Source organism: Phalacrocorax aristotelis, chromosome 4 (genome assembly GCF_949628215.1).
Source record: "Phalacrocorax aristotelis chromosome 4, bGulAri2.1, whole genome shotgun sequence".
In the NCBI taxonomy this organism is placed as follows: domain Eukaryota; kingdom Metazoa; phylum Chordata; class Aves; order Suliformes; family Phalacrocoracidae; genus Phalacrocorax; species Phalacrocorax aristotelis.
The window spans coordinates 81,559,413-81,585,962 of record NC_134279.1 but is presented as its reverse complement, the minus strand read 5'-3'; the positions used below and the strand labels follow the sequence as shown (position 1 = coordinate 81,585,962).

Sequence of the window (26,550 nt, the reverse complement as noted above, 5' to 3'; positions counted from 1 at the left end):
TGCTGTATTTTCTTGCAGAATTGGTTGTTAGCTTAATTACCTGCAGAATTACTTTCCCCCACTTCATCTCCCCTTTAGCTGGATGAATCTGTTGTATTCACGGCCCTGGACAAGCTCAACTGAGAGCCTTAGGACAGACAAAATGTTACATGATGATAAACAGGAACCAATGTTACCTCTGCTTCAATCTTAGGTATAACCTGCTCCCTAGGATCATCGAAGCCAAGTACTTGGATGCGATGGATGCAGAACATTAAACGGGGTCCTCTGCACGTGGAGCAGTGAGGACAGCTCTTGGACTTGAAAGGCAGCTTTGCCGAGGCGTAGAACAATCTATCTGCAGTTCTTTCTTTCACCACTTTCTTTCTGCTCTAATATGGCGTTGGTAATGCGCACATATCAAAGACCAATTGAGCGTAGAAGTGTCAGACCAAAACAGCCTTGGACTTGGGAGGTCGCTGCTCTCTGGAGCTGTGAGGCAAGCAAGCTTTATGGAAATGCTACTTTCCACATTCCAAAACTGGAAACCCCAAAGATCAGCATGCCCGTACAGTTGGAGCACGCGTTCTCAGAGTTGCCGTGTGTTTCCTTGTTTGAGGGGTGGGGGGAATCTTTTTTTATGCACCGTGTCCCTTTCTTCCAAAACACTATAAGTACAGCAACTGACCCTTCTTTTACAGAATGACAGTACGGTTCTGGCCTTTGAATTCCATTTCCTGTGCATCCAGTATTCCCAAATTGGTATTCTGGGTAGGATGGCCTCATGCTAAACCATCGATGTCAGGAAAGATAATTTCTTCAGATTAGCAAGGCTGGACACAGATATAATTTGTACTGATACAATCGATGGGTTTCGATGAATATTTAATTCCTATAAATGAGCTGGAAGTGTTCAGAGGTTGGCTCACATGTTGATATGGATGAAACAGCATCTGGGTCTAAGCTACTTGGGAATGATTTCAGATCTTTCTGCCATTACTTCTTGGTAATCAGATGACAGAAGTGTCGTTTTGCACAACTGCAACATTCTCGCTTGCACCCAGAGTCAGATGCTGAAACGTGTCAAAGGGCAGTTGTGTTAATGATTGCATATACATATGTACAGTAGTGCCTATGTGTACATATATACATATGGATTTGTGTATATATTTTGCATAGATATACAAATGGGCCTGATTCTTTCAAAATATCAAGTGTTTTGTGCAGTCAGTGTTACCTGTGATGTCTCGACCATATTCTTCTCCTCTGCTTCAGTGCTGTTTTTCTCATTTGAGATAAGGTCGCTCTTTTCCTTTTGAAGAGGCTCAGTTACTAATTTTGCTCGTGTTGCTTTATTCAAGGTGTTCCTCTTGCTTTCCTCTTCTCATGGCCTGAGACCTTCATCATTCTGACCTGATGCTCCAACATGTGAATTTTGCGTTCATTTTTAATGTACAGCATGCAATGAAAGCTTTCCTCTTCCACCTAATCAATATTTGTTGGTCATTTCCTTGTTTCTGTTTTGTAACTAATCTCCAGTCTTCCCCACTCCCAGACATTACATTATATTTCTGGATGAATCTAACTTCTACTGTCTTTTATATTTGATTTTGCTTGTACTATGGTCAGTTTTCATATTTGGAGTACTGTGAAACAAGCTGCCCTTTAGTTCAGTGCTTGGCCTTCGCACACTACAGATCACAAGTAAAGTGTTAAAAATGTGGGCCTCTGAAGAGAATGAGCTTTCAACACAGCAGAAATGAGGGAAGAAGGGTAATATAAAATGAAATGCAAATATATTATTAGCACAGAGAAGTGTTTCTTTCCAGTTGCTTGCCCAGTAAATGGTGCAGAGTTGTTATCAGCACATGCCCTACTGATTGGGTGTTCCTCTACGTGATGAGGAAGACCGACTCTGTAATGAGGGAGGAAGGCATTGGGTAAAAAGCTTCTATGATGAAACTAAGCCAGACTCAAGCCAGTGAAGATTTGGTGTATTTGCACTAAATATCAGATGGTATTTCATCTTAATGTAGCTGCCTATGGCTTTAAAACATGTATGAAAAACTCATTATTTTCTTATGAAACCCTTCGTCTTTGTATTGATACTTGATGGAGCAGTAAGTGTTCCCCAGAACGCGACCATGGCTAATATCTCCCAGAGCAAGCACAGGAGAAAGCCCTCAGCTTGGCAAGCAAAACAGCGTCGCATGACCTTCATGTTGCACCAGCCAGCTTTTGTGGGACTGCTGAGAACTCTCAGGGTCAGGATGACCACCCCAGTACATCAAAGCAGGTAACACCATGCATTTGGCTTTCAGTCTGTCTGGGGTAGCAGGGGTAACTCATGCTGTGTCTGATAGGTGGTGTGACAGCAGAAATAAATACGTGTGTGGTTTCTGACCACCTTGGTCAATATTTCTTAGCTTTTGGGTCATTTTTATGGTGAGATCACTAATAGCCGTTACCAAGGTCTACGTGTGGAAACGGGGCGGTCAGCAAACAGGATTTTGGGGCAGTGCAAAGGTGGAGGTGGTAAAAGTATGTCTGCTCTTCAGTCAACAGAAGAAGAGCAGGTGACAGCAAACAGTTCAGTAGCTGTTGTAAGACAGGGAGTGCAGAGGCCTGATGATGCTGAAATAACATGCTTTTCCCATGGATGTCAAAAGATTTAACCAAAGGTAGAATGAAAAGTGCGTTTAATCGCTTACTCAACCACAGGACATCACGTGTCCTGGGGTTGCATTTCTGGTGTCTCAGTTCTTGGCAGGAAGGAAGAAGTCACCCCGTCGGCTGGTTTAAATCATACTGTGGATGCTGTGGCTGGAGGAAGGAGAGGACGTGCCCAAGGGAATGTGGTTCTGGCCCTCTCCGAGGAGAAGCAGAGGTTGTGGGTGAAATTTCCTCTGGCACAGAGCATGGTGGGGCGAACTGGCATGCAGGTCTTGCCAGGGGAAATAGTTTTGAGATATACCCTCCATCCCCCACACTTAGAAGGACCAAAAATATTCCTATTTAAAGCCTCTTTGAAAGCACCAATTTCAGATAGTGTCAAATGTCGCTAACTGAGGTCACTTAAAATCTAGATTTAAGATCGGGGTGGGTGGGTGTTAAATATCCTTCACAACTCTTGTTTATATCTTTTATTGCTGTTGCTTTAGCAGTATGGCTTCAGTGTTCGTGCTTTCTTTGTAGTATCAATAGGATTCTGTTTCGTAGGGTTTTCTTTCAACAGAAGTCAGGGGCCAAAGAATCAACTGATGGGAAATCAGCACAACTCGGGAAAAGTAGTGCTGGCTTAGACCGGTTGAACATTTGCACCCATGTCCCAATATGTGGGTGGAAGGGAGATGTGAAACTCGAGGCCTCTTGGCTTGGGTTGTAATGATCCTGCAGAGGATTTTTTTTTTTCCCACACAAGTACCTTTTCTTTTCTTGTTTGCTTCTGGTTTTGCTGATGTAAGTGCAGGCGTTTCCAGGAAGTAGGCTAACTAGGGAAGGAGGGTTTGTTCAGAGTTGATTGAGCACTTTAATACTTCTGTGAAGGTTGAGACAATTAGAATGTAAAAGAAGTTTTATTATAAGCTCTTTATATACGCACAATGCTATGTATAACTGTTGCCAAAGAACTGGGTTTGAAAGATGTTGAGAGCTATTAAGAGTGATGTTCACCTGGAACCGCAAGGTAGTAAAAAGCTTCTGAAACAAGTGGATTCTGGAATTTACCTTTTGACAGATGCCAAAATGATCTGAGACTGGGGACGGAGTAAACTTCTACTCTCCAACTTGTCGTTTTTGATCTTTGCATTGAATGTAGGAGCTAGAAGTTAGCTTGATAATTAAAATTGGATTTATACCTGAATGGTTCTGTTGGCCTGAGACTCTTTGTTGCCTTCCAAAATACTCTTGACATGCTATGTATGGAAATCGATGCGTTTCTCCATGTAAATTAAGGAAAGCTGGTGAAAACATGGACTGCTGAACAGGCAGCGTAGCACTTTCTAGATTGCTTAGGAAGCGAATCTGACAACTTCACTAGCAACAATCCCCAAATTCTCTGGTGTCAACATTTGAAGCTATTAATAAATGTTAAGCTCTGCTTGGATATGCATCAGTGCGTTGCTGCAAAAGGATGAGGATGGAGTAAATGAATTCAACTGGTGAGCTTCAGAGCTGCCATCTGGTGAAATGCTTCAAGATGAGCCCAACAACTGTGGGATGTGATACACTTCCTGATGACCTGTGTGAACCGGGATGCTCTGAAAACAAATATGGCAGATGGTCACGTTTCCACATACTGTAGGTCAAAGAATTCTCCCCAAAAGGTCCGTATCCCCAGCTGTACTGAAAGACTGAAACTGTGTGTAAACTCTTGCATATTGTATTTGGCTGCTTTAGAAACTGCTGCTGAACTGTGTTCTGTGGACACTCTCTTTGAAGAAACATGAAGTTGGCCAAAGCTCTTGGATATAGCTGGAGAACGCTTGAGGGTGGGAGGGAAGGGTTTGTTTTGTGGCGTTCTCAGCAACAACAAAGGAACCTGAGACATGCCATGTCACCAAAAGCACTTACCGCTTTCTGGTCTGTCTTACTAAGCACGTATCTACCCTCTCTGTTGGTGCTTGATCAAGCTTTTCTTGTTCATTGTGTTCTGTATCTGCTCTTTGTATTGTTTCTACATACCTGGAAGGTTAACGGGCAGAACCAGGGCTGGCTGAAGCTCAGCTCTTGTGTCTGTCCCCCCAAAACTTCAGTGCAATCCATTTTCTCTGTCGTCTCCTGACCCAGGTCTTATCTTCCCCAGCCCTTCCCTGGAAGTTGTTTCTGGGATCCCAACTACGGAAATGCTGCCAAAGTGCTGAGTGGGTATTTTTCTCCAGAGCAACTACAGCCTGTGTCTGCGCAGCAGCATGGCAGCAGCTGCTCCCCTGGGGCTCGCTTTGCCATAACAGGCAATTATGAAGGACTCGTAATTGTCCTACAGTTGCACTGTCTTCTGCATCTCTTCAGATGATTACTTTATGGTGCGGCATTCCAGTTGGGCTGTCCTCTCATCTGTCAAGCTTCCAAAACAACTTAAATAGACATAATGGGATGGGTTTGCCCCATTTTCTATCTGTGCTGGGGCCTGTGGATGTTAGAAGAGAATAGTCTTCTCTAATTGTTTTCATATCTAATTAAGGCGTTTAAGTACCAAACCCTGTCCATTACACTACTGGCTGCAGATCTGGTTGCAAAGAGCAAACCATCAATATTGTGCAAAAAGCAGACAGATGAGGGAGTTGCCAGAGTACATGCTTTAGAAATACAAATTAGCACTTTCCTCTTCAGCTTTTGTGTGTTTTCCTTTCAAACTAAGACAATCCTTGGCTGCGTCTTTCTTTCCCTTGTAGAAAACTCTGCATGAGCTTGGATCACTTGGCACTGTTGTGACGTCGCATTAAATATTAAGTGTTTGTCCTGGGGGAGATGCTGCCTTCTGCTCTCCATCTGCATCTCTGCTGCAAAGAGCTGCTTGCTTGGAGAGCTGAAGTCTGCTCTTGAAGCAGAAGAGGGGATGCACGTGGCATCTCCGTTGGTCATCTGTGTGGCAAATGATTCCTGCTGCAAAAGCTATCAGTATCCTTCATTTAGCTACAGGTGGGAGTCCCAAAGGTGAACAAAATGGTAAAGAGTTTGAAAAAAAAACCAGTTTGCAATTAAATTGTCTCCCTCTCGACCTGGGCTATGCTGGCTTTTTGCTCTTGGAATGCAAAATAAAATAAAAAAAAAAAGACACTCTCTGGCAGTAAAGTTTTTGTTATATGATCAGGATTTTGCAGAAAATCAGCATGTCAAATTCAACCGCTGGAGTATCAGTTTTGGTGCCTGGGAGGCTCGCTGAAGGGCTGAGATCAGGTCTCGCTCTACCTGTCAGCAACAAGGGGTGTCTCAGCATGCTTTTTTCCAGGCATTGACTTTACATAAGTTTCACGTGATTGGATGATTTATATGGGCACTTGCGGAAACCATCTGAGTGATGGCAAGGTAACGTGGCCACGCTGGTGCCTCCCACATGTGGCTGGAGCAGAAGATGCAGCCCCTGGTGCTGTGAGATGGCATCTCCAGTTTTGCGGTGATTTCTTTTCAGGTTGATTGACATCTGAGTGACATGACAGAGCTCATGCAGTGTACCCTCCTCTCTCTGAAATGCTTACCTCGGGAGCTGTGTTAGCCACCTTTCTATTACTTGAAGCGTACATCTATAGCATCGCATATTTCTGAACTACTCAAATTCCAGACCAGGGCCACTGACTTCAAGCTGCTTCTCCAGCAGAGTCCTGGTCTGCATAAAGAGGCTTTTCAGTGACTCACGTCTTTATTGCAGAGCATCCTTTACCGGCCCAGGTGTTAGCAGCTACTTCCCATCGCCAGGGCTTCTGATGCCAAAGCGTAATGAGGACCCTGGTTTTAAGTGCCAGCGTCTGGAAGCTGCTGGGATGCGTGTTGGATGCGTCCATCCCTGGCAGGTGCTGGGCTGTGGTCTGAAGGGCCCAGCAGGTCTAAGTGGGTTTATTCCCATGGGAGAAAGCATGATTCAGCTGCAAAACACAGCAGCTGCTGGAAAGCGAGAAGCTTATTGCGCTGTTGACCCTCTGAGGATTTTAGCCTCTTGTGTTTGGGGCTGCTCTGGTTTAATAAATAAGGTGGCTTAGTGCTCTGTTATTTTCGGAAGTGTTTAGCCCCTCTGTTCTCCCTGTCCTCTTTATTGATGTGAAGCTGTACCTCATTCCCACACAGCCGTTAACCCAAAACCCAGGAATTGTCTTAGTAAAGATGACAAAAACCTTACTACCACAAAGTATGTGCTCCTGAACGTTAGTGCAAACCAAGCCCCCTTCCCCTTGGCCTGACCGGAGAAGGGGCTGTATCTTAAACACCCTCCTTTCCCCTCCTGCTTTCCTTGGAGTCTAAATGCAGGCCAAGCACCGAGGAGGTGATTTAAGAGAAGAAACCTTCCTGAGGCAGAGCTGGCTCATCTCAAACGCTGCATCCCGTTCCCACACAGGTGAACGCTAGCGGAGCGGCTTGGCTGGGGCAATCTGCAGTGTGCCGGGAGGAGGCCAGAGGTGAATTTATTTTCCAATGTGTCACATGGCATGTAACTGGTTAAATGGTTCTGTATTTGGTGACCAGGAGGTTCCCGTCGCAGATTGCCAGGGAACTATTTTAAGCGAGGGAAAGCACATGTTCCTGTTTAGGGAGATATGGCCTATAGATATTGCACTTGCTAAATATGCTCTTAAAGCGCATGCCTCTATCTAGTGTTGATTTTACGGTGAATGATTTCTTTTGATAAGAGTTGCTTGGGGGGGGAGGGAGAGGGAATTCCTTTATTGTATAAGGAAACTCTGTATTTAAAAACAAAATAAAGAAATATGCTGTTTATATATTTCTACTTTGTGCCTAATCAGTGTCCTTTATTTAACCTTTAGCTTCCCAGCATTGCTTGGACTTCTCTCCTAGTGCCGATGTACGTACGTCTCTGGTGACTGGTGGGGATCCCTGCAGCTGAGATGCTTGTGTAATCCCCAGCACTTGTAGCATTTGAGCATCTCAACTGTGAATGTAAGGACATGTATTGTCTTACCCGTGGGAGTCTGGGGAGCCAGAAATGGGATTCCTTCATGCCTTAACGGGGAAGTGTAAGAAATAACTGCACCTTTTACCTCATATGGTGCACTGAGAGCATCTGGACTTGGCTAGCGTTGTACTTGTGCTTCTGATTTCCTTGGCATCATCCAAGCCAGAGATGAGCCCAAAACCTAGTGAATTTTAGGTTGTATGAGAGTCTGAGAATGGTCTGCTTCTCCACAGAGTAAATTCAGAGGTTACCTACCATGGGATCCAGGCTTGGATAGCTGCCCTCCAGCTTTACCTAGCTCATCAGGATCCCCGAGGATCTTACTCTGCAGAAAGGGGGGCTTTTTGCATGTCAATGCAAGCTGAGGTTGAAGTAAGGGTAAGACTGAGAGTGGCTGTGTGGCTCTGGTAGCGCTATCTGAGAGGAGCCAGAGGCTGCAAACTTGTTCCTTACCTCCAGCCTCTGCATCTCTCCAGGTCCTCTGGGACCCCTTCCATGCAGAGGACCAGTTCTGGTCTCCATCAGCATGCGCTGCCCTAGAAGTGAGGTTGGTGACCCTTTCTAAGTATATCTATATACTTCATGTAGATCGTGTGTGTGTATATATATACATTCTATGTATAAACTGTGTGAACAGGTTTATCAGGTAAAGGGGGTAAATGGCCCTTGTGGTGGTAGCTTCAGAGGGCTGTCGAGCATGTGGGAAGCCTCAGTTTCGTGGGACCTGAGCTGCTCTAGCACAGAGCTGCCTTGGGGACCTCTGAGCTGTGACAGTCCCTGGGGCAGTGAAGGAGTGCTCAGCTGTTTGCTGCACCGGTCTTGTACCATCCTCTTCTGCCGCAAGGTGAAGCGGGGCAGGGTGCAGGGAGGCTCACGAGCTCTTTCACAGCTCGGTGTTGCCTTCAGGCAGGTAGATGGCATCTGCCTTCACAGCAAGGTCCAAAAAGGGACCTCCAAAAGGCAAAAATACAGAGATCTTCAAACTGGTCCAAGGGCTAAGTCTTTGGCAGCAAGAAGCAGCTTGGGGTGGGAGGGGAGTGGGGCATGTAGCAAATGTCTTTCCCTTTTGAGGTCTCAGTCTGTGATAAAGGACAGCATACATGGGATGATCGTCCCAAAGATGTGGGGATCCCCTTCCAAGATGACTGGAGCGTGAGAATGTGGTCCTAGCCAAGACTGCTCCCTCCTGGACAGGCTAGAGATCCCAAGAACGGGACCACAGAATTGTTAAGTGGTTGCGCACTCAGTGAAGAACACCACCTGGGACCCATGGGGTCACCCAGGCCCGTGATCTCCATGGCAGCTGTCTTTCCCCAGCCCATGAGCGTCTCTCGCCAGGGCAGCCCCCAGGTCCCTGCTTGGTGCCCAGGAGTCGCTTTGGAAGCCAGGGAGGCTGAAGGGAGGTGTGACAAAGGCCTCGGTCCTACACCAGGATCATAAACACATGGGGGTGCAGTGAGCCCCTCAGGATGGGTGCTGAGGAGCAAGGAGGGGCTTGGCAGGCCATGTTTGTCTCCTCCTGGCTGTCACTGCACGGGGCTTTAGCTGATGGGCCTGTAACTGGGCAGCCTGGCAAGGCTGTAACCCTGCGAGGTGTAAAGTGTCCCCATACAAAGCAGATGTCTAATAATAGTCGGTTTAAATGTCAGCTGCATTTGGTGCAGATCTGAGCTTGGGAAGGAAAGGGTCAGATGGGGGCATGTTTCCCCTCACCATGTCCTTCCTTCCCCACCAGGATGCACATGCAATGCATTGCCCAGAGTTTTGCAGGAGGGGGTTAAATATTTGTTGGTCAAAAATTACATGGATAAACTCTTCAAATAAGAGCCAGGCTCCTGGGATGTGACCTGCAGTTTTGCCCTGTACCATGTCTTGGTATGGAGGGCACAGAAAAATGATTGTTTAGGGTGGCTGCACCTGGACTTTCCTTGAACTGACATAAGGAGTTTGTTGATATGTTTCCCTTCTCACTGTTCTGCTTTGATTCAAACTGAAAAGGGAGTTGACGTATTCCTCCCTGCATTTCCCAGCCCTGTAAAGGACTGAAATATCTTCCCAGAGTGATCAAGGTCTGTCACTGCCCCCAGGCGTGCATCTGCCACTGCAGCAAAGCTGGTGGGAAAGGGCTTGTTAGTCCTTGTCCACTGCATTTTGGTGACATTGAGGACCCTGAGATGGACCAGAAGGGAGAGCAGCACAATGTTGTGGCCAACAAGGGGTCAGGTCTCTCAAGTTCTTGCTGTAAAAGCTAAAAGAGCCATTAATTGTAGATCATCTTAGTGTTTTGGGTGGGGTTTTCGTTCGTTTGTTTTTCTAGCAAGCAGTTTGCAGCCCTGAGCTTTCCCAGGCACCAAAAGTTGTTGTTTGTCATCAGGGATTTAATCTGCTGAGAGCAGGTGCCATCTAGGGGACAGACAAAAGAAGACAAGGAGGGGTTTCATTTTAAAACCTGCGATACTTTCCCACCCGCAACTTCGAAAGGGCCTCAGCCCACCTCCGCGATGCTCTCCCGGTTGAATGGGCAGCGATGTGGAGAATGCCGGGCTCAAAACGGGGACCTGGTGGGTGCCAGCTCAGCTGGCCCTAAATCCGGAGCAGAAAGCATCTGCTTTTTTGCAGCACTTGTGCCCAAACCCATGGACCACTGCAGCCCCTGCAGGGTTTTGCTTTGGTGGCTTGCTCTATGCGTACAGAGCTCCCATGAGCGAGCCAGAGCGCCATGAGCTTGCTTCGCTGTAGACGCAGCTCGGGTTTCCAGCCCCGGATTTGCCGTGGTGTCCTGAAGCAACCTTCCCTCTCCTTGCTGCTCCCCAGAGGGCCGTACCCTGCTGGGTTTTAGAAAAGGTTTGGCCAGGAGCGCTTGCTCCGCATCACTCACTTCTCTCCCTCTTGAATTCGGATGGCTCCGAGGTGTAACACCAGCACTGAGGGGGCTGGTTTGGTGCTGCATGACTCTCTGAGCCCAAAAACCTAAATCCTCCCTCCATATACTTAAAACCAGGCTCTGCCCAAACCCTCGCAGATGGTGGATGGGAGAGCAGTAGGTGGAAACGCTGCGTGTCCATCACTTTGAATAAATAATGAGCACTAATGATACCGACTCACTAATAAGTGTCTGGCAAATGGGTAACTACAGCTGTGAGCTAGAGCTGAAGGGTTTGTGTTGGAAACTTCAGCTAAATAATTCTTTATTTACCCTTTCCTTTCTTATTTCAGGCTTTTTGATTGTTCTCTGCTAGCTTCGCCAGCTCCCCTGGAAATCCTTTCAGCACCCACTGTAGGCTTCAGGGTGGATGAAGTAGAACCGCAGGCCAAAGGTTTGATGTTGGGGGCTCCTCTTCCTCCACCTCATCCCTATCCCGCGGCAAATGTCCCTCTAGGTCGCCCCCATCCTCCCCTGGGGCAGTCCCACCTCTGTAGGAGATCGGGATGAGCCAGCACGCGGCTTGCCTCGGCTTCAGCTGCATTGAGGCACACAAGCCAGTCTGAAAGCCCTCCCAGCTGATCAAAATTTCCAAATTGTGGATGATTTAAACATGAAAAGCTGCTTGCTGTCTGTGCAGATTCCAGCAGAGGGAGCGTGGTCGTGTCTGACAGCATTAATACCCGCTTCTCTTTAGTAAATGCAGCTTTTTTTTTTTTTGAGATGAGCTATTTGGATGTCTCCTTTGGATGGCGTTTTCCCACGATGTTCCCGATTGCTCCCCATCTGCTCAAACAGGAAAATGTATGGGGTGCCTTTATAAATAGCTGAAAAATTGTTTGATTTCTTCTTTATATATTATTTTATTTTGTGGAGATCCACTAAGAAAAAAGAAACCAAAGACCAAACTCTGAGAGTTTTAAGTCACAGATCATTAACTTCTCAATTCTGCAGTGGCTTTTCCCTTCATGGAAAAAGGATTTTAGGCAAAAAGCCCTTTGCAGGTTGGGTCCCCCTGCTGAAATCCTTTGGTTACCAGTGAGTCGGCTATGGGATGGGTCCCCTGGTTCCCACGGGGCACTTTGAGTAGCGTCCCCTCTCTGTGCCCCTGCTGTTTGCTGCCTTCCCGGCAGGTGGGTTTCTGCAAGGACACAGTTCCCTGCATTGCTGCTGTGGTGCAGAGGGAAACAAAAGGGATGGGAGGATGCTCAGGTGGGCTGAGGGCTTCGTGCCTCGGAAGAGGGGCAGGGAGAAAATCTTGTCCTGGTCCAACCAGACTATTCTACTTCAACACTATCGTGCCTTATTTAGTGACTCTTCCTCAAACACGTTTTGCCCTTTTTAAAATTGTGGGTTGATTTTTAAAGGGCAGGTATGGTTTGAAAGTTTACAGGCAGAGCTTTGCTGCCTTCTTGGGCCTTTCAAGTGCCTCGGTTTCCCCCCAGGCTCCAGTGCGTTTGCCACAGACCCCTGGCAGCCCTGTTCTAGCAGGCACTGAGGGGCTGAGACCGGCCACCCTGGGCTGGACCCAGAGTCTGGAGGGTCTGTGGCTGGGAGACCCAGCTCTCTTGGGTACCACATTCCCACCACATTGAGATGGTGTTTGCTGGGTCAGCACCTCTGGGGAGTTGGGCTTCAGCGTTCATCAGGAGGAGAGGGGGCTGTCTTTGGGAGTGGGAAGTCCTGGAGGGAAAGCAGAGCACAAGTCCATGGAGAGGAGGTGATGCTTTGAGCATTTTGGGTCCTTGAAATGCCTCAGGCATCATCATTCCTGGCCATAGCCACTGGAGAAGCACCACGGTATCTGCATGCGGTTGGGTTATTGCCAACCCTGCTCTGAAAGCGGGTTAAGCTCCTCTGTTTCCAAATCAGAGAGGGCTTAGATACCCCAGAGCAGTCCATCAGGAACTTCTCTGGAGGCAAGGACCATCCTTAGTGATGCTCCTTGAAAGCTGTTAGCCTCAAGCGATTAATTTTAACTATCTGGGCAGTCTCTGCCTGCTTGGAGGGAGAAATGACACCTGTGATACAGGGGAGATTGCTTTGGGATGCTAGTCCTCAAAATGTTGAGAGATTGAGGACCTTGGAGTTAATGAGATTTCTCAGAATTTGCATATTAATAACTGTGCCTATTACCTTGCTATTAGAGTTAATAGGGCATAATATTAGCAATTAATAGTTAATAAAATAGCCGGTTTAATGGTCGTTTGTACATGAAGATGGAAGAACGTATCTGGGCACCCCCTTCGTGACACGGTGGGAGGACTTTGCATCTTGTCTGCCTGAACATGGAGGGGGGAAAACTTTGGCTATTTTGGGTCTTTAACTTCTCAGGTTTATTGTGCAAGGGCGGTTTTCTTTGGGGTTTTTTAATCTCACTCCAGCAACATCTCTGCTCCTCCAAACCATGTGCTCTCTCCTCAGCCAAGGGGAGAAAGCTACGGTTTGCAGCTAAGCTAAGGAGTGCTGGACATTTCCTCCCCTAATTGCCATTAAATGCAATTAGTGCTTCCCAGTGTGCCCTGGGAGCAAGTGTCTTAACAAGGTCGTCATGGCTTCCAGCTGGAGAAATGCTGCACTGAGAGTTTTAGGGAAAATAAGAATTATTATTATTATTTTTAATCCTTCTTTCACACAAAAATTGGCATTTTCCCTTCTGTCCTCCCAAAAATCAGCCAAGGCAGAGAACGTGCCCTCCAGCCGCTCAGTGCATGTCCCGTGAGCTGGCCAGTGGCTCACTGCCCTTGGTTTTCCAGGGATTTTGCTGCTCCCCAAATTATCAGAGCAGCTTATTCCCTCTAGAAAAGGGGGGGAAAAAACATCCTCTGGAGTCTCCAGACCTGCAGGGATTTTCGGAAGGGTGAAGCTACAGGTTGTGTCCTACAGAGATGGTGCTGGGGATGGAAAAGGAGGAGGTTAATTCTGCTCCTTGAAGCTATTCCAGGATTTTGGGGCTCTGCCATAAGCAGTATAAGGGCCCATGAAGCTTATCACCTTTGTATGCACCTTCTCTCCTTCCTTCCTCTGCCAGGACGTGAACTTGACCGCTGTGCGTAAGCCGGCCGCTTCCCAGCGGTGCATCAAGAGGAAAAAGAAAAATCCCTCCCCGTCTCTCCTTGCTAATGCACAGGAGCCTCTCGCTGCGCTGCTCTCTCTCAAAGGCAACCTCCAGGGAAGCTGGAAAAAAACCCTCCTGCCCGTCCCCCACCCCGTATCCTTCCTGCCAAACCCCAGTCCCAGAGGTGGAAAGCAGAGCAGGAGTTTGCAGCTCGTGCGCAGATGGTTTTCCTGAAACTCTCCCGGCAGCTGGCGACGGACTGCCTCGGGATGTAACGGCCGGTCCTTGGGGGGTGGTTTTATTCTTGGGTGAATTTGTCTGGGTTTAGAGACTGCAGAATCCTTTGGTCCTGCAGCAGGGCGTTCTGCAGATCCCCCTTTCTCTTTGGAAATACAGGGTGTATTTTTTCTACTAAGTATTGGTGAGTTTAGGCTGGCCACTGAAGCAGCCCTTGTCCTCCAGGTCAGGCAGGGAGTGGGCTTTGCAGGTGGTTTGTCTGTCAGCGCCATCCCACCTCGACGTGTCATCGCTCTCGAGTGGCTGAAAAACCCCATATATAACGCAAAGAGCAAGAAAGCCAGAGCTTCAGCACACCCTGCCCTGGTGAGGAAGCTATTTTAGCCAGCCTCCCACGCACGCTGTGGTGCTTGAGCAGCAAAGGAGAAACCCTAGTGTTAAGTACAGCCTTAACAGCCCTGTTTTATCTCGCCAGAGCTTTCCTTACAGATGTATTTTTGCAGGGAACATCTGCCCCGAAAAATCTCTTGGGCTTGGTGCCAGCTTTAACCTGAGGTAACGCAGTGCTCTGCATCTCGGAGATTTAAAGGTGTTTTTTCCATAATCAACCCTCCATGCTGTTCCTGGGAGGGTTGGAGCGTGCCAGGGTGTTTGCACAGCCCCAGGGTGGGCAGGGGAGCTCGTGGCACCACGGATGGATGTGCCCATCTCCCTCCCAAAGTGCCTAGCATGGGCCAGGGCAGCGGGAAACACTTTCCAAGCCTGTAAACAGCTCCGAAGATGCTTGCCTGCACCTCTCCTGGCTGAACAGCCATCGCCTGGAGGGGTGCAGGATGGGGCCTGTGCAAGGGGAGAAGCCCCACGCTGCCCAGCCCCTGGGGAGGCAGCAGGTGGGCTGAGCTCCCGGGAGAACTGCCTTTAGGAGCAACCAGTGCAGGAGATGACTCTGCTCCGCATCCTTCACCCCAGGAGGAGGGAACGGCTGCTGCCTGATGCCCCGAGTTGAAGGGCCAGAGCAATCCCAGCACCAAAGCGCCTGAAAAACACTTGGTGGAGAGGAAAATGAATGTAGATCTCTGCACGCTCTTGCCTGCTTTGTTTATTCTCCCCGTTTCAATTTTACTAGGATGAGGGAAAGGCTTGTCTTCAGGGATCTGCCTCTCCCTGGCTGTTTACTGCTCTTTAGTGCAGAGCTGAATGAATATGGGACCTCCTACAAGCAGGAGGGGTGGAAAAATGCATGGAGCAGGGAAAGAAACCCTCTCCTGTAAAAGAAATTTAAAAACAAACTGGGGAAGGGTGCTCTGGAAACAGCCTTTCCCTGTAGCCCTGCTCTGTACCCTGCCTGCTGGGTCTCAGGCTGCTCCGCCTGCGTCTGCCTCGCTGTGCTGCACCACCGCCTTCAAAGGCATCTTTTTCTCAACTTCCAGCCTTTCCATTGAGGTCTTTACATGCTCCCCGGCCCCGCCATCTCCGCAGGGCTGGGCTGGGTGCAGGATCCGGCCTGGACACCCCCCCCCTATTCTGGCTCTTTGCTCCTCCCTGGGGCTCAGAGGGAGCCAGGGACCATCTGGGTCCCTGCCCGGGGAGAGGCGAGGGGAGGGCGGTAGGAGGGACCGCTGAGGCGGGGAGGGGAGAAGGATGCTCCGGGGGTGGCTCTTTGCTTTCTCGCCTGCCCGGAGCTCGCAGGGGCTCGCCTGGAGGATGTCTCACCTCCTCGGCACAGGTAACTCCAGGACCTCCATCGGCCCAGTCGGGGGGCAGCTGCGAAGGGGAGGAGGGGGTTGCAATCCTGCTTTGATTTAAACAAAACTCCCTTCGAGGCAAAATGGGGCTTTGAAACAGAAAGAATAGGGTGCAGGTTGTGGGGATGCTTGGAGCCCTGCATAGGGGTAAACTGTACCCTAAAGTTTCCCTGTCGATGGCTGGGAAATACTTACCCGGGGTGAATACCCGGGGGTGGGAGCGTGGTAGCTGCTCTCCGGGTGTCTCTGTTTGTGTGGTGGTGGTGATGCTCACGGCTCCGGGCACGGGCTGGGATGCCCTGACGGTGCGTGGTACCCTGGGGGTGTTGCATGCGATGGATGTGCTCCCGCTGTGAGCTGCATCTCTGCACCGTGCTTCTATGTGTATGTACGGTCGCATGTAAATCCATGCTGCGTGCACAGATTTACAGTCACAGCTTTGAAGTTTGCATGTTAATGCACGCAGGAGATACAGCTGGCGATGTGCACACCCACGTTGGTGGGTGATTTGTGTTATCTCATACTCTGCTGTATCCACATGCAGGAAAATGCATGTAGTTGCAGGGGATTTAAATGTACAGATGCACCAGAGAAGTGCAAGACCAGCCGCACAGCTCGGCAGTAACCCATAATAACATGGGCAGTGACGGTCGGCTGCTTATATCTGTCCTTCTGGAAAAGCACACAGATGATCAGGCAGCCAGTGCAGGCGGACTGGGCTGCTTGTGCTTCTTTAGAAGTGGGGACGAGCTTTTTCTAAGCATCCTCCAGCAAACTGTGTGTCTTCAAGCAGACTTAGGAAGTGGCTTCTTGCTGAGCACGTGAGATCCAGCCGCAGCTTTGGGAGGCAAGAGATGGGGTGGGGGTGGGAATATTTTATTTTCTTAGCCTGTTTGTGATAAAATGTTCTGGTTTGTCACTGGAGGTGTCATTGCTGGGAGAAAACTCGTGCCATTGCCCGCTGCGGTGAGCTCAGAGCATGTTGCTAAGGGCCAGCCCCAGGCGGTTTCTGGAGCACCATCTTCTCTTTGTGGAGAACGCAGAGCAGCAGCACCCGGCACGGAAATCGCTCCCAAACCCATTCATGACTGAGGAATCCTCTGTCCCAGCCGAGCCAGACCTGTTGTCCTCCAACCTCACTAACACGACAGACTGCGGCGAGGAGATCCTGCTCTATGGGGACACTGAGAAGATCGTCATCGGCGTGGTGCTCTCCATCATCATCCTCATGACCATCGCCGGCAACGGTCTGGTCATCATCTCCGTGTGCATCGTCAAGAAGCTCCGGCAGCCCTCCAACTACCTGGTGGTGTCCCTCGCAGCCGCAGACCTGTCGGTGGCCTTTGCGGTCATGCCCTTTGTGACCATCACAGACCTGGTGGGGGGAGAGTGGCTCTTTGGGAAGGTTTTTTGCAATGTGTTTATCGCCATGGACGTGATGTGCTGCACCGCCTCCATCATGACCTTGTGCATCATCAGTGTGGACAGGTAAGGGAAGTCGAGTCACCTGCCATATATTCAGGTGGGCTCCAATATGGGGGAGTCTCTGGAGGTTGAGGGCAACTAGAATCACGTTCCCAGTTAGATTAGTGCTCCTGCATGTGCTCTCCAGGTACACGGGGTTGCTGAGGGTTTTCTGTATGAATTAGGTGTCTTTGGAGGAGCTGAGCTTAAGGTGCTTTCTCAAGTAACTTCTCTAAGTTACTTGCTTAGTCGTCCTCCTCCAGGCAGCTGCTTCACATTGTTCTTCCTTGCCTTGAGGAACAGAGCCTAGAGGATAGACCCGTGACTTGGCCTTCCCCACAGAAGGAGACTGGACCATAAAATGATACAACAAAACAAAAAAGAAATAACCACATGCACTTTGAAAATCCAGGTTACGGAGCTTCTGGAGCCTAGTCCTATGGGACCCTCTGCTGCTGCCTGGATTTTGGCCTTGGCTAAGGATGTTGATAACTCCCCCACCCCATCCCAAGTCCCCAAAAATCCCTGGTTTAGCCCAGTGCATGCATTGGTGAGGATTTGTTGGCTTCAGCTCCCACACCTGGGGTCGGGAGAGAAAGGCTAAGCCTGCCTGGCAAACTGGCAAGGCTCGGGCAAGTCAGCACCCCCATGGGTCTAATTATAGCAGCCTGCGTCATTAGGGACATTGCGCTGACGAGCTGGTGGGCTGGATCCAGATCTGACGCGCGCTCTGGCTTTATCAGGGGTTGGTTTGGCTTTACGCTGGCACCACTGAGCCAGGCTGGTTTGTGACAAGGAGCTCGGGGAAGGGAGACAGCCGATGAGATGCGTGCCTTCGGCTAAACCACCTCTCTGGGCACCCTCCCGCCCTCCCCAGGTGTGAAACTGGGTGACAAAGCAGAAAGGACAGAGAAAATCCTGCTGCTGGTGATTAATGTTATTCCCCAGCAAGCAAACAGCAACTCCTGCTCTGAAACCTTCACCCCTGCCAGCCACTGCTCCCCTGTGAGCTGCCTTTTGCTTCCCGGCCCTGATCAGCTCAGGGCTGCTGGTTAGAAAGCAAAATCACTCCCAGACCACATGACGAGGTCCAGCTCTGCTGCCAAACTTGCTTTGTTTTAATAAAAAGCCTGTTCCTAAAAAAGCAGGTGTATTTAGAGCTGATAGAAATCCGCCTCTGTTAGAGGGAAGAGAATAAATACGGTAATGAAATATGTCAGTGCTGCCTCTTGGTGAGTGAGGAGCAGGGAAGCAGCTACACACTAATCAGATAGCCTTTGCTTTAAAAAACTTCCTCTTTTCCCCTTTCCCTTCCCCACTGATCCCACCCATCCCATTCCTTCGGGAAGCACTCTTCCAAACGTGCATAAAAATAGGACAGACCTTCCACAAAATCCATTGCAATTTATTCCGCTCGTTCACCGCATCTCTCTTGCCCGGTGTCACCGCTCCCGTGAGCAGACCAAAATCCAAGGATGCTGCACAGGGGTTGATGTTGGTCTGTCTTTCCCTGCTGGAATGGAACCAGGCAGGAGGTTTCTGGGGAGGTGTGGGACACCAGCGTTGAGGGGGGGATCCACATGTGCTGAAGCCAAATCCTGGGCTGTGCTGAGGGCCGTAGGGAAGGCACCGGGGAAGCAGGGTGGGCAGGAGTTGCCGCTGTGTAACTGCAATCCCTGGATTAAGGAGAGCAGCCCCAAGGCTGCTCTAAGTTGTACCCACAGCCAAGGAGGATGTCTTTTAACTGGGTGCTGCTGGAGGCACTTGTGGGTATAATTTTTGTGTCCCCCCTACCTCTCTGGGGGAGCACCTCTGGCCAGCTCACCCAGATGAACCTGGTAGGGCTCCGGGGAGCCCCAGAGCAAAGCAGCTTCAGGCCCTTGCTGTAAAACTCATGCTGCCAGCGCTGAGCTGCAGAGCGGGAAAACCATCCCACCCCATAGGCACATGGTCCCCTGCCTCATCTCATGCAGCTTTCAAGCACCTGCTCAGCTCTCCTGCGACATCTCCAAGTGCTGGACAAGCTAAACCCCGCTGTCCTTTTTGGATATTGGAGGGGAAAGGGGAGTTGCAGCATAACAAATGACAGAGGGAGCAGGTTGCAGGGTGCATTTATACAATGGCTTGACCTTTCTGTGCTTCAGACCTCTCAGTAGGGTGATGGAGGGGAAAAAAAAAAAAGTGTGATACAAGAGGCTGACACAGAGCCTGAGTCTTCTGGAACAGGCTTGTTCTTTGGTGTGTTTTCACAGGGCTTATGCCATGCTGGGAGCTCAGTTGGTCAGCAGCATCACCATTTGCTCCCAGACCTTCATCCCTCCCCACCAAATGCCTGATGGGGAAGTTGAGTGGTGAGAGGGCGATTGCCCGAGATGCTTTTCGAGCCAGGGAAGAAAGAAAAAGAGCAAAGGTTGTAATTTGGGGGGAAGGAGGACTGGCAGGGCAGAAGGAAGGGTGTGGAGAGCCCTCCTGGCAGTGCCCACCTCAGCTCTGGGTGGGAGGAAGGGCATGGTGAGAGTGCATGGGGGCTGGCAGGCTCAGTCTGTACGGGGGCTTGAGGAAGGAACAGGAGTAATTGGGATGTCCTCTGATGCGTGAAGGGGGAGTAGGTGATGAGGGCACTGTCCTGCTGCTTTCTGCCCCGATGGTCCCCAGGATCAGGCTGTGAGCTGTGTGGATTGCCCCATGGACGTATCTCGAGCATCCTGTAAGTCATCATTGCTCCGCGTCAACCCATCATCCTTGTTGCTCACACAAGGTAGTTGGTGGAGGTGGACTGAGGGAGAGCACAGACCCAGGACCGTGCCTGGATCGCCACCTCCCCCTCAGCCATGGGGTGGGCAGGAATTTTGGTGGAGCTCCTAATGGAAACATCTCCAAGCATGCTTTTCAGCTTCTGTGCTGATACAAAGCAAAATGATAGCTGAGTTTGCAGAGAGCCTGAAACACCCGCTCCAAAAGAGATATTGGTCATCTCAGTGAGGTGTTAACTGAAATTTTCACCAGTGACGATGGCAAGCTGTTCCTCCTGCCCTGCAAGAAAGATGAGGAACAGCACTGGTGCTTCTTGGAAATATAAATACCTCTTCCAGTTCTGTCCTGAACGTCAGCACTGTCAGGCAGGTGCCTGTTTCTGCGAAAGAGGAGGTTGCGTTTTTTATTGATGGCTGAAGTGTCCAGGATTTTGGTTAGCTTAGCTATAAAAGATGCTTGGTTTGCCCAAGATGATAAGTTCTATTAGAATGGAGGCTGCTATTATTGATTATTAATGCAGTGCGCTTTCTAAAAGCCTCTTGATTGAAGCTGGTAGAACTAATCTTGTCTGACAGGGGTTTTGATTGATTTTCTTTTAAATCAAAAAAGAAAAAATGCTGGAAACATCCATCTTTCTCTTACATTTTTCTTAAATAAAAGCCTGCCAACGTTATGGATTCTTTATTGCCACAAACCAAAAACAAAACAACAACAAAAAACGCCTTTGGGCTGTTCAGCTTTTGATGAAGCTCTCCATAAAAATGCCAAGCAGCTGACAAAAGAAGTTCCCCAAACCCCACATATCACTTCAGGATTTCCTAGTAGAGGAAAAAGCCTCCATCCATTTCCCAGGCAGCCCTGCTGGGGCTCTCCCATCTCCCTGGCAGGTATTTTCTACCCAAAATCAGATTATATGCTCAGAGTTGGCATTGTTCTTAATAAAAAGGATGGTTCCTGAAAGGGTCAGTGGGATTAAACCTGCACAGATTTTTGCTGGATTGCCTTTCCCGTGTCCTTCGTCCGGACACGTCCCAGGCCAGGTGGGTCTCTGCGCTGTATCTCCAGTGAGCTGGAATCCATCCCTGGGATGCTCCCACCAGCCCTGGCTTAGGGCATGGGCAGATGAAGCCACAGGTAGCTGCAGCCTCCAGCTGCCCTTTGCATCCTCCGCCTGGAGGTTTCCTCTCCTTCAGCAGGTCGGGGCAGGCACAGCGTGAGCCTGGACGCAAGGTACAGAGCTTAAATTTGGCCTAGAGGAGGCATAGGATTGTGGTAAAACAGAGGGGTCTGGGAAACCCTAATTCTGGGCTAATTTGGGCTCAGCCAACCTGTGTGAGCGGAGATTTGTCCTTTCCCAGTTTGCCAGCTGCAGAATGGAGACAGGCACCTTGGCGAGGTTTTGGCTTTCTATATCCTTTAATCCCCAGCACAAGGATTCAATGATTACCATTAAGCATAGAAAAAAATGAACTGAATTGGCTAGTCTGCGGGGTTGATGGAGGAGCCCAGCCTGGGTCAGGCCTCGTACCCCACAGCCAGGGCTCGGGCTGCCCAGGCATCCGCAGGAGCGAGGATGTGGATGGAGTTTATTGCACAAGGAACAAGTGGCTGCACAATCAGCGCTGCACAGTGGGGGGTCCTGCAAATCCACACAAACCTCCGGTAAATCACTGCTCGGGGAATTTGCTTTTGCTATCTGATTACTACTAAACTTGATTAACAACAACACACACACAAAAGGAATCAAAGCAAGTGAATTAGATTTGAATTTCATTGCATGTCCATGCAATTTCACTTCCTGCACTACTGTAATTGCTGCCCTATTTTGAGGTCTTCCTGCTCTCATCAAAATTATAAGCAAAGACCTCAAAATGGCCCCATTTCCTCTAGCAGCGACTGCACAAGGCACCCGCAGATGAAATGTGTCAGCTTTGCCTGCTTTTAAAATCTTGTCACTGTGCATTTTGCTTGGCTAGCGTGTAAATTCCTTGAAGTTTCAGCAAATCCCAAGTGGTTCGGCTTCTGAAGAAAACCCAGTAATAGCAAAATAAACGATATCACACACCACAGCATGTATTAGTTTGCAAAGTTCTTGGCTTGGATATACAGAGGAGTGATTTTTTTTTGGGTACAGAATTTAGAGATGCAACAGCAGGGCATGGTTTTCTCCCAGCCTAGGGGACATCAAGTCTGCTCCCTCTCCAAAGCCCCTTCCTACAGCAGGAGGGATATTTGGCAGCATCCCTCCAACCTGCTCCCACCCGTCACTCTGAGTCCTGGTCTTCCAGCCAAGCTCATCACTTCTCGCTGTGCTCAGCCCAGGCAGGAAGGAGTCAATCAAGGTACGTTTTGGAAGGACAGCACCAAACCCAGCTCTGTTGTCCACCTCACCAGGTCTCCTCCTCCACAGACAGGGCCCCATTGGGTGATGGGGTTAAAAGCCCTGTCCCGAGAGGTTGTGTGGCCTTTGCATCTGTGAAAGTCGTCCTTCAGCCTGTGCCACTTTTGGGTGTTCAAGCAGCATAGGTAGTTGTGGAGAGTTTTCCTTGTTTTTTGTGACTAAGGCCAGCTGAAAAAAATACAGAGTAAAACAGGAAAAGAATAACTCAGTGAATGAATTAAAATTCATTTCATCAGGCAGTCAGGGGAGAATACTTTGGGCTTTGAATTTATTTAGCAGTCAGGAGGGAAGGAGGAATTGGATTTTTGTTTGTTTGTTTTATTTCCATCTTCTTCCAGTCTTGGGAGAGGATCTGGAAAAGGGAAATAATCAGGGAAGAAAAAAAATCTCCTAATACCTACAATGAGACTGATTGTCAGGAAAAAATAATTATACAAGAGAAGTAAAATTCTCTGCAGACATTTTGCTTTTGCCAGAAAAGCCCATTCTTCCCTAGAAAAGCTTTCAGCAAAAAGTATCCGTACCGCTACTGTTCTCACTGCCCCTCTGGACTGACGCAGCTTAACCAAAACAGTTAAGAGGTGATGTGATCCTGTCTAAAAACACCTAGAAATTTCTGGCAATGGGCGGCTTTGAATCAAAAAGGCTCTCATAAAAGAAATCCATTTGACAGCTGGAGGCTTTTGCTGGACTGATTGAGACTGAATAGGAGGCAGAAGTTTTTCAGTGGGAACATTGGCTGACAGTGGCCAGCTCCCTACTGTTTTATTAGTTGACAATTGCAAATTACTGACAGTTGACACAATTTCTTAGTCACCAGAACCCTCTCAATCAAGACTCGGGGTGGTTCAAAATTATACCCCGCAGTCTAAGCAGGAGCTGATGGGTGATGCGGTCTCCAGCTCCTTTCAGTCAAGCTAACAAGGTGACTCCTAACTCCAGGCATCAGGATTTGTGAATCTGTGGGTCACCACATGCTTTGGGGGTCTCCTACTCGGAGCTCCTCTCATTTCCTTCCCCAGGGAGGGCTGGACATCACTTCAGGGCAATGGGCCGTGCAAGGGAGCAGACTGCTCCAGCTGTTTGCAGCTGGCACTTGTTCCTGTCTTGGTTTCTAGCGGTCATCTCCAGTAGAAGTTGCAGGAACCCCGCAGGTTTGTCCTAATATTGCAGGCCAGATGGAGAGGGGAGTGATGGGGTGTGCTGCTGACAGTAGTGTCTCCCATGGGTGCCAGTGCTGCAAGATGCAAACACAGACTCCGTGAGCTGAAAGGTGGTGTAAGTCAACAGCTGTCAGTCTTGCGCTGCTGTCCATCACCCGATCGCTAGCTTTGCCCTCTGTGCCCATCCAGACACATCCTTAAGCCTCCCCAAAGGCAAGATTGCTCCTTGCTCACATGCTGCCTCAGGGGCATCTCAGCTGCAGGTTGTTTTTCCTCCTTGAGTTCCAAGTTGCCTGGACAAATAGGAGAAAGATGTTCTCTGTCCCACTTCCCATTAAACACTGGGATGAGTCTATCAATGTCATCCGGAGTCAGTCCTCACATACCCTGGTGCAAGTACTACTCTGTGGCTCACCCATCCCACTCCTGGGTGTTTCCTTGGGTGGGCGGCAGTCTGGAGTAGGTTAGATGCCACGGCTGGAAGTTGTTGCATGTTCTCTGTATAAACTGGTTCTGGTGGAAAACTAAGCTTTTTTTAAAGCATTTTTACTCCCCAGGAAACCATGTGGAGCTCGGACTGCACTCAGCAGTTAAATGACATCTCGTGTCATGCATGGGGTGGTTGCAAGAAAGCAGCGGGGAACAGGGTGCTTAGGCAAGAGAGCTGAAGGGGTGTGAAACGCTTGCCGCAGGAGATACTGCAGCTGCACGTCTCTGGGAACACTTTCATTTGGGGAATTGACATCTTGTCCCCACTCAGGGCCAAAATTTTCCTGATTAGGAATGAAAACGACCCAACAGCATCATTCACACCTCACAACCCTCTGAAACCTTTGCAAATCTTCTCTTTTCCAGGTATCTGGGGATCACTCGGCCACTGACATACCCCGTGAGACAAAATGGGAAGCTGATGGCCAAGATGGTCTTCATCGTTTGGCTCCTGTCTGCCTCCATCACCCTTCCTCCTCTTTTTGGCTGGGCCAAGAACGTCACTGTGGAAAGAGTCTGTCTCATCAGCCAGGACTTTGGGTACACAGTCTACTCCACAGGCGTTGCCTTCTACATCCCCATGGCGGTCATGCTCGTCATGTACAGCCGGATCTACAAAGCTGCCAAGGTCAGTGCTGAGAAGCACCGCTTCATGAACTTCCCCAAGCATTATGAAGAGGAGGGCGTCTACTGCCTAGAGGCCTCCAGCCGGAGCCACCGCAGCTCCAAGCGTACCAAAGCGGTGGAGGAATGTGCCACGCTCTCCAAACTGCTCCGGCAAGACCGAAAGAATATTTCCATCTTCAAACGGGAGCAAAAGGCAGCCAGGACCCTCGGCATTATCGTGGGAGCGTTCACATTTTGCTGGCTTCCATTCTTCCTGATGTCAACGGCTCGGCCTTTCATCTGTGGCATCCGCTGCAGCTGCATGCCCCTGCGGCTGGAGAGGACTCTGCTCTGGCTGGGATACACCAACTCCCTCATCAACCCCTTGATTTATGCTTTCTTTAACCGAGACCTGAGGACTACTTTCTGGAACCTCCTGAGGTGCAGGTACAGGAACATCAACAGGAGGCTCTCTGCCGCCAGCATGCACGAGGCCCTGAAAGCCACAGAGCGGCACGAATGCATCCTGTAGAGCCACGTCCTCTTGCTCAGTGCCTGACCAACAAACTCCTGCCTCTCCATTTCAGGCTCCTTGCTTCTTTTGCCTCTTGGGGCTGGCAGAAACCATGCGTGACATCGTCCTGCCAGATATCGCCCACCCCCTTGCTCCCCCGAAGGAGCTGTTGTTCTCCTCACCTTGGGAACAAGTGGGCAGCCCTTTCTTCTCACCATGTCCCAGGTGGGAGCTGAGCAGCCGTGAGCAAGACCGGGAGGTTCAAGGTCTACCACCGATTGTGGGCAAGTCACAACACCTTTCTGTGCCTCAGTTTCCCCATCTCTTAAAAAAAAAAAACCAAAAAAAAAAACCAACCTTTCTGACCAACCCCCCCAAAAAAAACCCCAACCCTAAAAACTTGGTAAGACTGTGGCTCTCCATCTTTGAAAAGGGCTCTAAGGTCTGTGGAGGGCACACAATATAATATGTAAAGATGACATTGGCTGCAATTCTGTATCAAAAATGACAGCAGCTACAGGCTCGGTTGTAGATCCAAGCACTCATGACATCGCAGCTTACACGGACGCTTTACACCAATGTAATTGCATTTTACACACTAGGCTCACGTCCAGGTATGCACGTCAGAGCAGTAATGCCAATGACCCCGTTTCCCCTCACACTGTAGCACTGCAGCACTTGAAAGAGGCACACTTGCAGAACGAAACACAAATGAACATGAAGTTTCCTTTATGGTTGGATAGAAAAGTCCAATGGGCTCCTCATCAGGGCAATGACCAGTGAGCAAAGACAGTGACGTTTATTGGGTTGTACTGTAATTCATTCTCAGAAAAGTGATGTGTGTTCATAACCTGTGGTTAATTGACTCCATAAAAGCACGCTTTGGTTGACAACAGAAAAAAAGTATATTTCTCTGACAGCTTTACGGTGCTTCAGTACAATGTCCAGCAAGCCACCAATCGATGTATGCTTTTTTTAAAAAAAAAAAAAGAAAAAAAAAAAAAGAGGTCTGGTTTCCTTATTTTGGTGTAGATTGCTCACTTCGACTTTAAAGTGTTCCTTTACTTTATGTGGTGGTGGGACTTGTCTTCCTGTAGTCCTCTTTGCTCTTGATCAGCCTTGGTGCATCAACCTTGCCTTGCAGCCCCATAAACCCTTGCTGGTTTCTAGACGATATCTGCTCCATGGGGTCAGTTGTTTGAACATCTTCTGCCTGGGTTTTCTTCTCAAATCCAGACTGTTCAGAAGTTTGGGAAGAGGGCTTCTAGCCCTCCGTTCACGAGAGGTTTTCCTTATCAAGCAAGAGCGTATAAGTGGTGGTGGGCTTGCAACTCTTGCAATGTCATGCAGTTTGATGCTTCCATGCATAGCTAAGTTGGCTGTTGGATGTCTTGGCTGACTGCTGGCATGGTTTGGCTTAGCAAAGTTTTTCCTGTGAAATCTTTTGTGTTCTCACTTCCCCTGTTTTTATCAGATGTTTCTTTTTACGTTTGCTTTTTCTAGTGACACCCAACAAGGTCTCCAGTTTAGACTGGGGATTCACAGCACAGAAACTGGCTCAAGTCTGAGGACTGAAGGAGGTTGGGCACGGGA

At 49.1% G+C, this 26,550-nt stretch overlaps 2 protein-coding genes across 4 annotated transcripts in view; both read left to right on the top strand.

Moving 5' to 3' along the window:
* The window catches only part of SLC4A11 (solute carrier family 4 member 11), a 93,006-nt gene extending 89,165 nt beyond the window's left edge, over nucleotides 1-3,841 (top strand). For all 3 annotated transcript variants that reach the window (XM_075092231.1, XM_075092230.1, XM_075092232.1), the window contains one exon: nucleotides 194-3,841. In XM_075092231.1, coding sequence (XP_074948332.1) covers nucleotides 194-257 — 64 coding nt within the window. In that variant the 3' untranslated portion in view covers nucleotides 258-3,841. The remainder of the gene's footprint in view (nucleotides 1-193) is intronic.
* A 12,650-nt stretch (nucleotides 3,842-16,491) lies between these two features.
* LOC142056789 (5-hydroxytryptamine receptor 7-like) lies at nucleotides 16,492-25,333 on the top strand. The gene is made up of 2 exons (XM_075092229.1): nucleotides 16,492-17,054; nucleotides 24,204-25,333. The coding sequence occupies exons 1-2, from the start codon at nucleotides 16,546-16,548 to the stop codon at nucleotides 24,973-24,975; spliced, it is 1,281 nt and encodes a 426-aa protein (XP_074948330.1). The 5' UTR covers nucleotides 16,492-16,545; the 3' UTR covers nucleotides 24,976-25,333.
* The last annotated feature ends 1,217 nt before the right edge of the window (nucleotides 25,334-26,550 follow it).

What these genes read in the sequence shown, in the direction of transcription:
- LOC142056789 (XM_075092229.1), top strand. Translation starts at nt 16,546, where the DNA reads ATGTTGCTAAGGGCCAGCCCCAGGCGGTTTCTGGAGCACCATCTTCTC. An exon ending in TGCATCATCAGTGTGGACAG is followed by an intron (nt 17,055 to 24,203) that starts GTAAGGGAAGTC and finishes TCTCTTTTCCAG; the next exon opens with GTATCTGGGGATCACTCGGC.